This window comes from Colossoma macropomum, unplaced genomic scaffold, assembly GCF_904425465.1.
Source record: "Colossoma macropomum unplaced genomic scaffold, Colossoma_macropomum, whole genome shotgun sequence".
NCBI classification, from domain to species: Eukaryota; Metazoa; Chordata; class Actinopteri; order Characiformes; family Serrasalmidae; genus Colossoma; species Colossoma macropomum.
Genome location: NW_023494804.1, coordinates 5,796,882 through 5,810,990, shown reverse-complemented (window position 1 = coordinate 5,810,990; position 14,109 = coordinate 5,796,882). Strand labels below are relative to the sequence as shown.

General features: G+C 41.1%; 1 protein-coding gene across 1 annotated transcript in view; it reads left to right on the top strand.

Annotated features, from left to right (window-relative positions):
• The first annotated feature begins 2,462 nt into the window (after positions 1-2,462).
• The window catches only part of foxred1 (FAD-dependent oxidoreductase domain containing 1), a 19,250-nt gene continuing 7,603 nt past the window's right edge, over positions 2,463-14,109 (top strand). Inside the window, exons 1-7 of the mRNA XM_036594258.1 lie at positions 2,463-2,635; positions 5,683-5,903; positions 7,308-7,418; positions 7,503-7,621; positions 9,931-10,025; positions 10,935-11,036; positions 12,802-12,878. Of these exons, the coding sequence (XP_036450151.1) occupies positions 2,506-2,635; positions 5,683-5,903; positions 7,308-7,418; positions 7,503-7,621; positions 9,931-10,025; positions 10,935-11,036; positions 12,802-12,878 (855 nt within the window). The 5' untranslated portion in view covers positions 2,463-2,505. The remainder of the gene's footprint in view (positions 2,636-5,682; positions 5,904-7,307; positions 7,419-7,502; positions 7,622-9,930; positions 10,026-10,934; positions 11,037-12,801; positions 12,879-14,109) is intronic.

Here is a 14,109-nt window from a genome sequence, read left to right as displayed (position 1 = left end):
TTATTCAGGTCCTGTGAGGCGAGTCTCAGATTACCATCTGACACTGGCTGTGTTTACATGCTTTGCCAATCTGATTGAATACATTCAGATTACAGATTAAGACTGAGGTGTTTACGCTCACTCTACTCACCAATCTGATGGAAAATCTCTGTTTACATGCTCACTACAAGTAATCAGATTCAAAATGAAGCGCATGCATTGAGAACCGCTTAGTTAGACGTTACCATGACAACATGCATCACATGCGTCCAGTCGGAGTGAGATGAGCAGCAGTGAGCAGTGCTTGTGTTTTTAATTGCTTTAAAATGAGGTCAGGTCCTTCACATGTCCTTATTAAAGAAGGCTGTGAGGAAGACGTCGTGTTCTGAGACACATAAGCTGGACGTCCGTCCCACCGCCGTCTTTTAAAGATCAGAGCATAAACTTCGTCTCCTCTGCAGACCAGTTTCTGCTCCGCCTTGCTGAACGGTATAAACTTTCACTATGACATGACGAACATGATCAGAACAGACTTGAACTTTCCGATTACCCACCTCGTTCAATGGGATAGGAATTGTATTCCGAATGGCCTCAATTGCACTAGACTATTCCAACTGAGGTGTTTACATGGACATATTCTATTCTGATTAAGCTGTTAGTCGGATTATTAATGGATTATCGGGATGCGTGTAAACGTGGATACTGTTTAACACCCTATCCATGTCATGTAAAACAGAATTTTCCTTGATTTTTTTAAAATAAGGGTTAAATATAGTGTGTGAACATTGTTAAAGTTTCAAAACATGTTAACCACACTGTCAATACAGTTCCTATATGGAAGCTACACTGACGAATCTTGAATTTGTTTTTGTGACGTCACCAAATCTTGCACATTCTGTGTCTCAGGTGTTCAGGCGCTGCAAACTGCCAGAACAGCTCCAAAGTGCCTTTGCATAGATTCTACAAGAAAACTGTACAGGAGTGAAAAGATTTTCTGAAAGATGTTCCCTCGTTTGGTGCTCTGATGGTGGTGGAGAGCACTATTTGACATCTGGTGACTGAAGGCTGTAGCATATGATCTACATTATTTTCATACCCAGCAAACCATTCAGAGACACCCCCTCTGTGCTGTTGATGGGGGCACTGCCATCCTGGAAGAGACCACCAGCATCAAGGATAGAAATGTTTCATTTTTGGTTAAAGACATCAGAAAAACTATAGATTTGCAGAGATTCTTCCCTCTAACGGGACAAGGGGATTCAAATCATGCCAGCATAATGCCCCCCACAGCATAATGGAGCCACCGGACCCCCTCACTAGGGGTCAGGCATTCAGGCCTGTACTGTTCTCCTGGTGTACGCTGCACATGCACTCTCCCACTTGCGGAGAATGTGGGTAAGGATGACTCGTGCTGACTGATTTCCCACAGATCTAAATGCTGATTGAAACACAAGCCAGCTGAGCAGATTTTGTGATTGAAGCTGCTGCCATTTGTGGCCCGATAATGTTTTCAGATATTTTCCACCTACTTTTTTGATCCAAAGTCAAGGTCAGTGTTTTTATACATGCCACAAAACACAAGAGGATGTTAATGACTCAACTGTATCATGCAGTCTGCCTGTGGAAGGATGTTAAGTTTCTCCACTCAATAAGTTTTCCTTTAATTTGTCACCCAGGTGTATGCCTACAGCAGTTAAGCCACGCCCCTTCATGTTGAAGTTACACATCTAATTATAAGAAGTGTTTCAGCCAATCAGAACAGAGGTCTTAGCAATAAGCGTGTTATTTGCTTGTAAAATCTCCATATAACATCAGAATAAACACAATGCAAACTCCCCCATTAAAACCTTACAGGGGAATTCCACCCATTTCCCCAAATTTCTGCAGAATTAAATGGTTAAGATGTAAACAGAGTCATTCAGAGTGGTTTGGTGTGAAACGCTCTGTTCTAGAGAAACTTACAGAGTCAGAATTGTTCACAGTGGTGGTGATAGGAACCAGACGTCCACCTTTAAAAGCTCCCTCACAGAAATTTACTACATGGAATGATTATGAATACTCAGCCTGGTGTCTGAAACGTTGTTTTAAGATAGTTTTGAAGAGGGATTTGGCCTAAAATGTATTTTTTAAACACATTCATGGCAGATGACAGTCCCCAAAGAAAACTGTACCACTATTTTCCCATCATCAACATTTCATATAAGAACTTATATAGGTTCACTGGTGGGTTTGGATAGTAAATAAAATGGCTGTATTTGTGTTGAGACCGCTGGTTCCCATCACCACCACTGTAAAGAAATCAGTAAGGTTATCTATAATGCACCACAACAAAACACTGACTGAATTATGCCGAAATTGGTGGAATTTCCCTTTAACAACTCTTCCCTTGTCTCTGATTGGCTGACGGGGAGGGGCTGGTCTAGGGGCGGGGCTCCGCGGGCCTCGTGTGCGGCTGCGCGGTGCGCACGGTGAGTGTGACTGTTAGCAGAGCGGCTTCGTTCAGGACTCTGATACCTGGATAGAGGGATGATGAAGTGGTACCGAGCGCTCCGCGGCCTCAGCGGGGCTGCGCACAGAGCTCTGCCGGGCAGACATGCAGTCCTGCACCGCTGCAGCTTCAGCACCAGCGCCGCCGCACGGAAAGACTTCTTCCAAGGTGAGTTAGCCTGGCTAACGTTAGCTGGACTCGGTCTCAGTAAAGCAGAGGAGTCAGCTGCTTCTTCGAATTTTCCCGGTCCACCTTAAATGGTGCAGCAGTTACATGTAACTGATGTAAGACTATTACATGTAACTGCCGCACCATTTAAGGTGGACCGGGAAAATTCGAATAAGACGACCATTCATACAGCAGTTACATGTAATAGTCTTACATCAGTTACATGTAACTACTGCACCATTTAAGGTGAACCGGGACAATTCGATAAGCGACCATTCATACAGTAGTTACATGTAATAGTCTACATCAGTTACATGTACTGCCGCACCATTTAAGGTGGACCAGGAAAATCGAATAAGACGACCATCATACAGCAGTTACATGTAATAGTCTTACATCAGTTACATGTAACTACTGCACCATTTAAGGTGGACCGGGACCACACATACAGTAGTTACATGTAATAGTCTTACATCAGTTACATGTAACTGCTGCACCATTTAAGGTGGACCAGGAAAATTCGAATAAGACGACCATACATACAGCAGTTACATGTAATAGTCTTACATCAGTTACATGTAACTGCCGCACCATTTAAGGTGGACCGGGACCACACATACAGCAGTTACATGTAATAGTCTTACATCAGTTACATGTAACTGCCGCACCATTTAAGGTGGACCGGGAAAATTCGAATAAGAAGCTGTAAAGCAGCTCTTGAGGACTGGAGTCGACGCTGAAACGTGCTGAATGAGCTCTGGCACATTTCTAGTTTTCCCAAATCCCAAATCAACAGGTTTACAGTGATTTATGTGTAGAAAGTGGAGGTGGGCGATACGACAGAAATATAACATCGCGATACTTCTACAAATGTTCACGATACATGATGTCAGGATATTTATTTTTTGATCAGTTAGATTAAAAAGAGCTGTAGTATGTGTAATAGTATGAAATACAACTATTTGTATCCAATATTTGGCTCACTGTGTTCAGTTAAACTGGACTAATTTTGCTCTCTTTATAATGAAACATGCAGTTGGTCTCAATTCTATAAGCACTGATGATGTACACGATATGTTCGGAAAAGCATACTGTATTGTACTGTGATGTAATTTATCACGATAACCATATATGTTGTCATATTGCTCAGTCCTAGTAGAAAGACAGCAAAACAGTATTGTTTACACATTTACAGAAAAAGGTTATGTCTACAATCCGCTCTGATTAATTATTATCACTATTGGTGACCTTTGGATATGTTGGACTAGTGTGTATAAATATCTGTATCAGCCCTTATTAAAAGAAGAACATCTGTAGTAACTCTGCAGGATTTCCACAAGAGTCCTGTAAGAGTCTGAGTCATTTCAGACACTTCAGACAATTCCTGTGGTTTACTGTACAGGGAGCACACTTACATGTGGCAATTTCCTGCAAATTAAATAATAATAATGATAAAATTGCCACAGGTGTATAAAATGAAGCACCTAGCCATGCAGTCTGCCTTTACACACATTAGTGAAAGTATGGGTCGTTCTAAAGAGCTCACTGAATTCGAGTGTGGTGCTGTAATAAGATGCCACCGTTGTAACAAGTCAGTTTGCAAAATTTCCTCCCTCCTAGATGTTCCACGATCAGCTGTGAGTGGTATTATTGAAAGGTGGAAGCGTTTAGGAACCACAGTGACTCAGCCAGGAAGTGTCAGACCACGTACAGTTACAGAGCGGGTCACTGAGTCCTGAGGCCCATAGTGCCTAAAAGTCCCCAACGCTTTGCTGATCAATAACTGCAGAGTTTAAACCACCTCTGGCACAAAAACTGTGCGCCAGGAGCTTTTACTGGTATAAACCACACCACCACTGGACTTTGGAGCAGTGGGAATGCTTCTCTGTCTCTCAGTCTGATGAACAAGTCTGGGTTTGGCGAATGCCAGGAGAACGTTATCTGCCTGACTGCACTGTGCCAGCTGTAAGGTTTGGTGGAGGAGGGATGATGATATGGGGTTGTTTTCCAGGGGTTGGTCTAGAACCCTTAGTTCCAGTGAAGGGAAAGCTTAATGCTTCAGCAGAACAAGACATTTTGGACAATTGTACGAGCCCCAGTGCACAAAGCAGCTCCATAAAGGCCTGACTGGGTCAGTTTGGTGTGGAAGAACTTGACTGGCCCTCACAGAGTCCTGACCTCAACCCCATCAAACATCTTTGGGATGATCTAGAACGGAGATTGTGAGCCAGATCCCTCTCGTCCAACGTCAGTGTCTGACCTTACAAATGCTCTTCTGGATGAATGGACAAGCATTCCCACAGACTCTCTCCGACATCTTGTAGAAAGCTTCACAGAAGAGTGGAAGCTGTTAGAGCTGCAAAGGGGGACCAATACTTTGGTATAAAATTGACATATAAAAACCCAGAAGACTCGTGTAGGTTCACAGGTGATTTGGACAGTAAATAAAACGTCTATATTTGTGTTGTAGACATGGGGACCCCCGGTTTTATCACCACCACTGTAAAGTATGTGAAGTACAGTAATGGTAATAGGAACCAGGGGTCGTATGTTTATGTTTTTGGCCAAAACCTTCTCAAACATATTGTAAAACTGTGGCTCAGGCAACAGACACCATATATCTTATCATTTCATGTAATAACTTTCATTGAGGGAGCTTTTAGAGCCAGTAAACTCTTCAGACATCTGGTTCCTATCACCATCACTGTGAGCTGATCATTTCTCTAGAACGGAGCATTTCACACCAAACCACTCTGAATGGCTTTGTTCATCTTTCAGTGATTGATTTATGCAGAAATTTTGAAAACTTGGTGGAATTTCCCTTTAAAAGCAGTGTCAGTTTTAAGTGTTTTGCTTCTTTACATGTCCAACATTAGTGTGAAACGACAGATCTCTCTGTTAGCTGAAGATGTCCATGCTCATTCCGAAAGCCTAGAGGGAGGACATTTGTATGTCCATTTGAGGAGTTAAATCGCTGACTATTAAAGTGACCACTGCATACAGGTTCTCTCAAGTTCTACAGTCAGTGTGTGTTTCTGTTAATACAGACTTGGAGAACCAGTTCAAAGCGTTCAGAGAGAAAGCGACCGCAGCGATGCCCGGCAGCGACTGGAGCCCCATCCAGGTGACCAAAGGCCTGCCGCCGGAGCGGGCGGACATCGTCATAGTGGGAGGCGGAGTGATGGGCTGGTCAGTCGCCTACTGGCTCAAGAGGAAAGAGAGGGTCCGAGACGGAGTGAGAGTGCTGGTGGTGGAGAAGGACCCCACCGTAAGTGGCAGCCGCTCTTTATGTATTTTTAAAGGTGCAGCTTATGTTTTTGAACATATACACGACTTCAGGAGTTTAGAATCACTTATAGTATGAATCATGTTTGGTACATTGGAATAATAACTTACACCATGTAGTTTGGGGAACAACAAAAACAGATAGTTCCAGTCCTAAAATCTGATTGGCTGAGCTGCGTTTGAAGTCATTGTAAAATCCACGATATACACACACCTATGACGTCTCACAGCGACTGAACTCTGTATCCCTGCACCTCAGCACGAAAAACCCTTGTGCTGTTAAATGCAATAATCTTTGACTCTCGTGCTGCTCGCATGGAGCACCGAGTATATTAATGAAGTAAGATCCTGTTTTCCGTTTAAACTGAGGGGCTGACAACTTATGCTCTTAACTGGAACCAGGCTGGTCAGCTAGCTAACAGGCTGAAGATAGAAAACAGCCTAAATAACCCCATCATTAATATCACAGGCTTGAATTAAAGTAGTTACGGTTTGATTAACTGTAAAATATCAGTATAAAAGTCTAAAAATGTCACTTGAATGATGTACACACTTCAAATGTCCGTGTTTCAGTCAGATGTCGCGTCAAACCCAGGCTGAATCCCAAACGGCTCCGTACTCCCTATATAGTGTTCTAGCTATGAACGTTTAGAAATTCTCGCCTCTACAGCCAAACAGTGCATGATTTATCGAGTGTGGATGTGTCTGAATCCCTAATGACTATTAGTTGTATTTTGCAGTGTTGGGGTTTCAGGATCCAGTATTTAAACTCCTACGTAGTGCACTATGTAGGGAGCAGGGAGCTATTTGAGATTCAGCCCCAGCAGGAGAAGAGGGCGCCTCTGGATTGGTGCTAAATAAGACTCGTGTGGTAATTTGGTGACCAAAAAGTACTTATAAAGCGAAAGTTTTTGCATTAAACAGTGCTGTGATATCATATGTTCATTGCTATATGACAAAAAGTTAAAACATTCATGGAATGACCGCAATATACAGCGATGGCTGACCGAACATTCTCCTTATTCAGCAGTCAGTGGTTGCTTTGCAACAATACTGTACTCTAAAGGAACGACATTTCTTGGTGAAATACTTGTTTTATGTCAATTATTATTAATAATACATTAAATAATTATCTGAAAAATTGTGTATTTTATCATATTTTATGTTGGCCATGTTTTATAAAAGCAATAAGTCACTTGAGGCTGTAAGTTATTGTGATTCACACCAACCTTAAGGTGTTAAGCCTTCTGTGGCTTAACGCTTTAGTATCTAACTACGCACAGTAACTTTTAAAAATGATCTGCCTTGAGTTTTGGTAAACTCTTTCCAAATCCATGCCATTCTAGATGTTTTGGTGGAATTTCCCTTTCCTCTTTCTTGGTTTCAGTATTCTCAAGCCTCCTCTGTGCTGTCCTGCGGGGGCATTCGGCAGCAGTTCTCCCTCAAAGAAAACATCCTGCTCTCCTTGGCCTCCGCGGATTTCATGAAGAATATAAACGTAATCTGCAGAGTAAAACATTTTTAAGCTTTGCCTTGTGTTTATTAATGAATACCTGATGTATAACACATTTCGTCTTCGTAGGATCATCTCGCGGTGGTGAATGAAGATCCTGTTGATTTGCAGTTTAACCATTCGGGTTACCTATTCCTGGCAAGCCAAGATGAAGCGCATATCATGGAGGAGAACTATGTGACCCAAAGGCAAGCTTCTTTCAGCTGCTGCAGCTAAGTGGTCTCCTTTTAAAGGGACAGCATGGTGAAAAATCTAATTTACATAGTTTAGCCCCTGTACCTTAAATGTAGTTGATCAGCCAAGACCACTTTGGCTCTGTTCACACAGCAGGTGAAAGTGGCCCAAATCTGACCTTTTTCTTCATATGTGACACAGATGTGTGTCTGTATGGCAGTGTGAACAGATAAACACACTGAATCTGACATTTTCAATTCCGATTTGAGACGCTTTCATATGTGGTACTGAAATCTGTTACGTATCTGATCTGCAGCAATGCGACTCAGTCTGAACAGCCAGATCGGAATTCATGCGACTTTTTTGTCAGTCCAACTCAACATTCGTCATAATTTCACACTGCTGAGACTCATAAACATTTAGGGTGATGTTTCTGTACCATAAACTTAGAATACACTTATCCAAACTGCTCCGTGTTCGAAGAGATTTAGAAAGAAATGACCGAACAAAGCTGTAGTTGAACGAGGCTGCAGCATCAAAGAACAGTTAAGCTCCCGAGTGGCGCAACCGTCTAAGCGTTGGCCCTATCATCAGGAGATCGCGAGTTCGATCCCTGGTGATGCTACAGCCGTCCGTAGCCGGGAGTCCAAGAGAGCACAATTGGCCTCACTCTCTCTGGGTGGGTAGGATGGCCCCTCCCTCTCCCCCCATCACTTAACGCGATGCTAGTCAGCGCAGGCGTCTGTTAGCTGACGTAACAGATCTGGCGGTTGGCGCTTTCCTCCGAGCGCGTTCGGCTGTCCAGTGACGTTGCGTGAGCGGCAGCTCAAAAAGAAGCGGTGGTTGGCTTCACAGGTCTCGGAGGAAGCCTGTGTTAGCCTTCACCCTCCTAGCGTTGATAGCATCGTGTGATTGGGGGAGTCCTAACTAGCGGGTGGAATTGGAGACGATTAAATTGGGGAGGAAATCGGGTAAAAATTAAAAAAAAAAGAAAAAAAGAACAGTTAAATGTCTGAAAAAACAGTTAAAAGTCTGAAAAAAAAGTCTCATTCTGGGTGATGAGTCCAGCTGTCAGTCAGTGAAGCTTCATGATGGCTCCTGTGACGCTGGCGAAGGTGAAACTGAACCCTCTGGAAGCGGCTGGTGTTCATTGGCGGTCGTGATTGTTTACCTCTGGATGAGCCGCGCGAAGCCGCGCACTGTTCTTTTGCGCATGCGGGTCAGTTTACGAGCTGATCTGTTCAGACTGATGTCACATACAGATCACTTTTAAAAGATAATGTGACAAACAAAGAAAATCAGAATTGGACCACTTTCACCTGCTGTGTGAACATAGCCTTTGGGCCCGATCCCACTTCACCCCTTGCCCCTACCACTAACCCTACCACTAAACACTAAAAGTGTTTGCAAGCTTAGTTTAATGTTGTTTCAGTGTATTATGGTCCTTTTCTTCATAACAAGCATAAAACATTGCTAGTAGTAGCTGATGTCTCGGTAGTTAGCTAGCTACATTTCCCGTTCCACCTTAAAAAGCAGTTACATTCTGGTGCCTCAGGCATTACAAATGCTGCTCCATTTAAGGTGGAACGGGAAAATTCAAACGAGAAACTGGAGAATATCTGACTTCAGCTTCATATCACTGAAGAATGAAGAGTGGGTGATAATAAATAATTGCCCCCCTCCTCTTTAAAAGCATATGATGCCCTAAATGTAACTAAAGCCCAGCAGTGAGGAGCTGAACTTTACCCTCCTCTGCTGTCACTGCAGACTGGCAGGGTTGCCTACAGAGCAGCGCTAGTAGCTGTTAATGAAGTAATGCTCTTTTTATTTGAGGGTCCCATTTCGTAGGGAAGATTTCAACCACTACCCCTTGGAACTCAGTTCCGAGGGGCAAGGTGACACTCGAAAACAAGGGGTAGGGGTAAAAATAAGAAATGAGACTGGGCCATAGTGTTTGAAGTTAGCTTCTTCAGAAGTGGACAGGCTTCTACTGTTGTATTTAGCGATGCTAAGTCCATTTTTTTTTATAGCTAATAGTGTGTTTTTCAGTGACAAAAACATCATAAGCCAGTCTATTAAACATTAGTAAAAACTCAACTCAGTCTGAGGCAAGTCTGTGGTGGTTCAGGTATGCAGACAGCTCCAGTACAAAAGCTAATCTCAGGCACCAAACATGTTTTGGCTGATCAGATACATTTAAGGGGGGTTCTTGTAAGCAGTCTGAATGCATTTGAGTAGTTGGCTGCTGAACATATAAAGAAGCTGCTTTTTACTTGTTTGTTTTTTTTGTTTGTTTGTTTGTTGATTGTTTTTTCTGTACCAGGGATCTTGGGGCAAAAGTCACCCTCTTATCACCAACCCAGGTTAAGGAGAGATTTCCTTGGATAAACACAGATGGAGTTGTCCTGGCCTCTTATGGTTGGTCTTTTGGTTTCTTGTATGTGTAAACTTTGACGTGGTGACCGATTATGTGTATTTTTTAACTTTTTGCAGGAAGGTTAATTATTTATTGGTGAAATACGCTGTACTGTGCAAATGTCGAAGAGCACTCTTCGTTTATTTTTCCAGTCAAAACGGCTTTTAAATCCAAAGTTCTTCATTTTTCAGCAGCAGGAAAAAACAGAAAACATATATTTAACAGAAAATTATACAGACAACAAAATATATCTTATCAGTGAGTCACTCTTTACCTTTATTATGGCTTTCATTCTTTTCAGGAGACTCACTTTCAGTTTCTCAAAGAATCTGCAGACACACCTCCAAAGTTCAGTCTTAGAAGCTGGTTGATCATTTTCTGCAGTAATCAAACACATTCAGTGGTGTTGAGGTCTGGACTCTGGGGTGGTCAGACCATCGTTCAGCTTCTTTGTTTGATGTGTCCGTCTCCTTTTCTCAGTGAGGTTCTTCTTGAACAGCTACACATCCTTTCAGACCCACAGCGCTGAGTCGTCTTCTCACAGTGGAAGGATGGACAGAAACACCTGTGGATGTTTTCAGATCTGAAGCAGCTTGATTTTCTCCTCTCTCTCAGAGATGAAAGCTTTAAGTGCTGTTTATCTGATGGGGGCAGTTTTGGTGTCGACCAGGTCTTCCAGGTGGTTGTTAGGAGCCACATTTTCTCTGTAGCTTTTGACCATTTTCGAACTCCAGCTCAAAGTCCAGTTTTGTGGATTATTTTATATCTAATCTCCTCAAAAACATCTCCTGAAAATGAATAACTTGTACTTTGTACTGTGCAGTTTTGACTGGAAATTAATGATGGTCCCTTGCAGATGACTGTAGGTGATGTTGAAATTGAGAGTATACTGACTGCACTGTGTTGTTTAGGGCTGGAGAACGAAGGCTGGTTTGACCCTTGGACGCTGCTGAACGCATTCAGATGCAAGGCCATGTCTATGGGAGTCTATCAGTGCTTTGGAGAAGTCACAGGTTAACTTAACATCCTTCTTGTGGATGTAATGCATGAGTAACAATATAACAGCACAACAACATTTGACACTTTTATGTTTTGTTTGGTGACTAATTTCTAGATTTGGTCTCTGTTTCGTGCAGATTAACACTGGATTTATGCTACTAAAGTTTGGACAGTTGAATAATGGTTGCAGATGCAGTAGTATACAAAAGTTTGAACATCCCCTGGTCAGATGACATGTTTCATTGATTTTCTAAGAGAAAATAAATTAACACATCTTCTACAGGGAACACACTTAAATTTGGCATTTTTTTCTGCTAATTTAGTCCATAATTTCTGTTTATTTGCTGAGTTTCACATATTTAGGGGGAAAAAAATAACACATAATATAAAATGTGCCATAACATTTGTTCTATTTTGTCCCCCAGTGTTTTAAATTCAGCACAGTAACTGAATTATGTAACAAATCAACAAAACATGTCATGTGATCAGGGGTGCACAAACTATTGCACATGACTCCACATGCATAAAATGATTCTAATATGATGATCACAGGTTTCTAATAATTAGCAAATGATGAGGAAGATGTTAGATGATTCCAGAATAATCAACTGTAGATGTTTCTAAAATCATTCACAAGCTGTGTAACATAAAGAACGAAACAGTATTAATACAATTAATATAATTAATATCCAGAGCGCCTCATATTTGAAAAGTGGTGATCAAATCTACAGTATGTTTTTCCTAAAGTACTTAAAATATACCGTAAAACAGTTTTAAATACTTTTATGGGCTGGTTTATAACATTTAATCTATTCCTCTGTTCAAGCTTTGCTGCTTGTATGTGCTGTTATCTGCATAACCTTGATAGTAATTAATTTTCTTGTACTCGATACATTCATATGTTGTACCTTTCACTGTTAATGTGAGGTTATATTATGTATGGTTTATTATCATATTAACTTTAAGCTGTTTTAAGGTGCCTCTTAAAGGGGAATTCCAGCAGTTTTTCAAAATTTCTGAATAATTCAGTCCTTGAGGTGTAATATATTCATTCAGAGTTGTTTGATGTGAAGTGGTTCATTGTAGATTTCAACCATTCTGTAAGATTTCAACTTACAGACTCTTTCTTTACAGGGGTGGTGATAGGAACCAGGGGTTGCCATGTCTGCAACACAAATATGGACGTTTTATTTACTGTCCAAACCAGCAGTGAACCCACACGAGTCTTGAGAGTTTTTATGTGTAATGCTGATGAGCTTTATTTTGGGGCTATTTTGCTGTGAAGCACCCTGCATGTATCCCTCCACCATGAATGGATCAAAATATGTGGATTAAAATACATTTTAAGGCAAAACATGATCACATAACTGTCATAAAACAATGAGTCAGACATCAGGCAGTGAATTCATAACCATTTCATATAGTAACTTTCTGTGAGGGGGCTTTTAGAGCTGGACGTCTGGTTCCTATCACCACCACTGTGAACAGTTCTGACTTGGTAAGTTCCTCTAGAACTGAACATTTCACACCAAACCACTCTGAATGACTCTGTTTCCATTTCAACCATTTAATTATGTAGAAATATGTAGAAGTTCCCCCTTAACATCAGACCAGCGACTAACTTTGGTTCATTTGCAGTTTTGTTTATAGTTATTATTGCCCATAAAATAACAATTTATCAATAAGTCAAACTTTTTAACGGTATTGTAGATAATGATGGTTCATGTCGGGCTGGTCAGTAAATTTCAGCGCTAATTAAATTCTTTATTTGTGTATTAGGTTTCAGATGTTCCTCACAGAAAGCAGAAACCATGGATGGAGACCCTGTAAACATAAAAAGGATCAAATATGTTGATGTAAGTTTGCATGTTTGTCTTCTTTTTTTTATTCAAAGCTTTGTTCATTTGGTTTAAACTGCACTGTCAAACAAAAGCTTGGCGATATATCGTCTATATCAATATACCGTGATATCGATATAGCTTTTCAATTTTGGTGATATTTTTTAGTGATAGATTTGATAGATAATGCGCAGTATATCCATGATAGCCATAATATAGTGGTCTATTTTGTGCACTTTAGAGGTTCTAAGTTAACTGCAATGTATGTCTTTTGCTTTAGTTTTGAAAGAACCGTTTTTTTCTTTTTTCTTTTTGCTTTCTGTCTGGTGCACATTAACAGTGCTGTGTAGAAATCACTCTGGCGTCATTTTAAGAGAAGAAAACAGAACAAAACAGTCAGTGCAGCTACAGTACTGCGCAAAAGCCAGAGCCTTCATTTATTTCCTTTATTTCCAGTCTCCTGAAATATCTCCTTAATAATAAACAACTTACTAGCTGTTTTGACTGGATATGAAGTAAATGAAGGGTGGTCTCTGACTTTTACACAGTACTAAATGTCAGGTGTGTAATATATCCATTTAGGAGTGGTGGGCGATATGGCAAAAATATATTGCAATACTTCATGAAATTTTCTTGATACATGATACGTCATGATATTTATTTTTTCAAATGTCTGATCAGTTGGAACAGAAAAAAGAATCAGTAGTTTTTAAAATACTATCAAAAACTATGATTACAGTTATTTGTATTCCATAATTGGGAAACATGCAGTTGCTCCGTGTTCTATAGGTACTGATGATATACACAGTATGTTCAGAAAAGCATATTGTGACATAATTTATCACAATAATGATGTATATCGTCATATTGCCCAGACCTTTCAGAATAGAGCAGCACTCTGGAAGCATGTGTCCATTACGACGGCGTTTTATTGCCACTGTTAATAAAAATTAAAATAGTGGACTTTGAGGAAAAAAGTCGGAATGTTTCTAGAATAAAGTCGTAATATTGTGAGGATAAAGTGGGCTAACTGTAGGGGGGCTAACTGTAGGGGGGCTAACATAACGCGTTGGGGTCTTGGTTGCTGTACTGGCACCGGAGCTCCACTCACTCCTGTCTCTCTGTGGATCATTTTGATCATCATTCTCACTGTCTGTGAAACTTCATGCCCTCTTTGAATGGGGGGAGATGTAGCCCCTGATAGCCGTGTAGACGACCCTGCCTGAGATTCTCCTTCAACAACACAGAC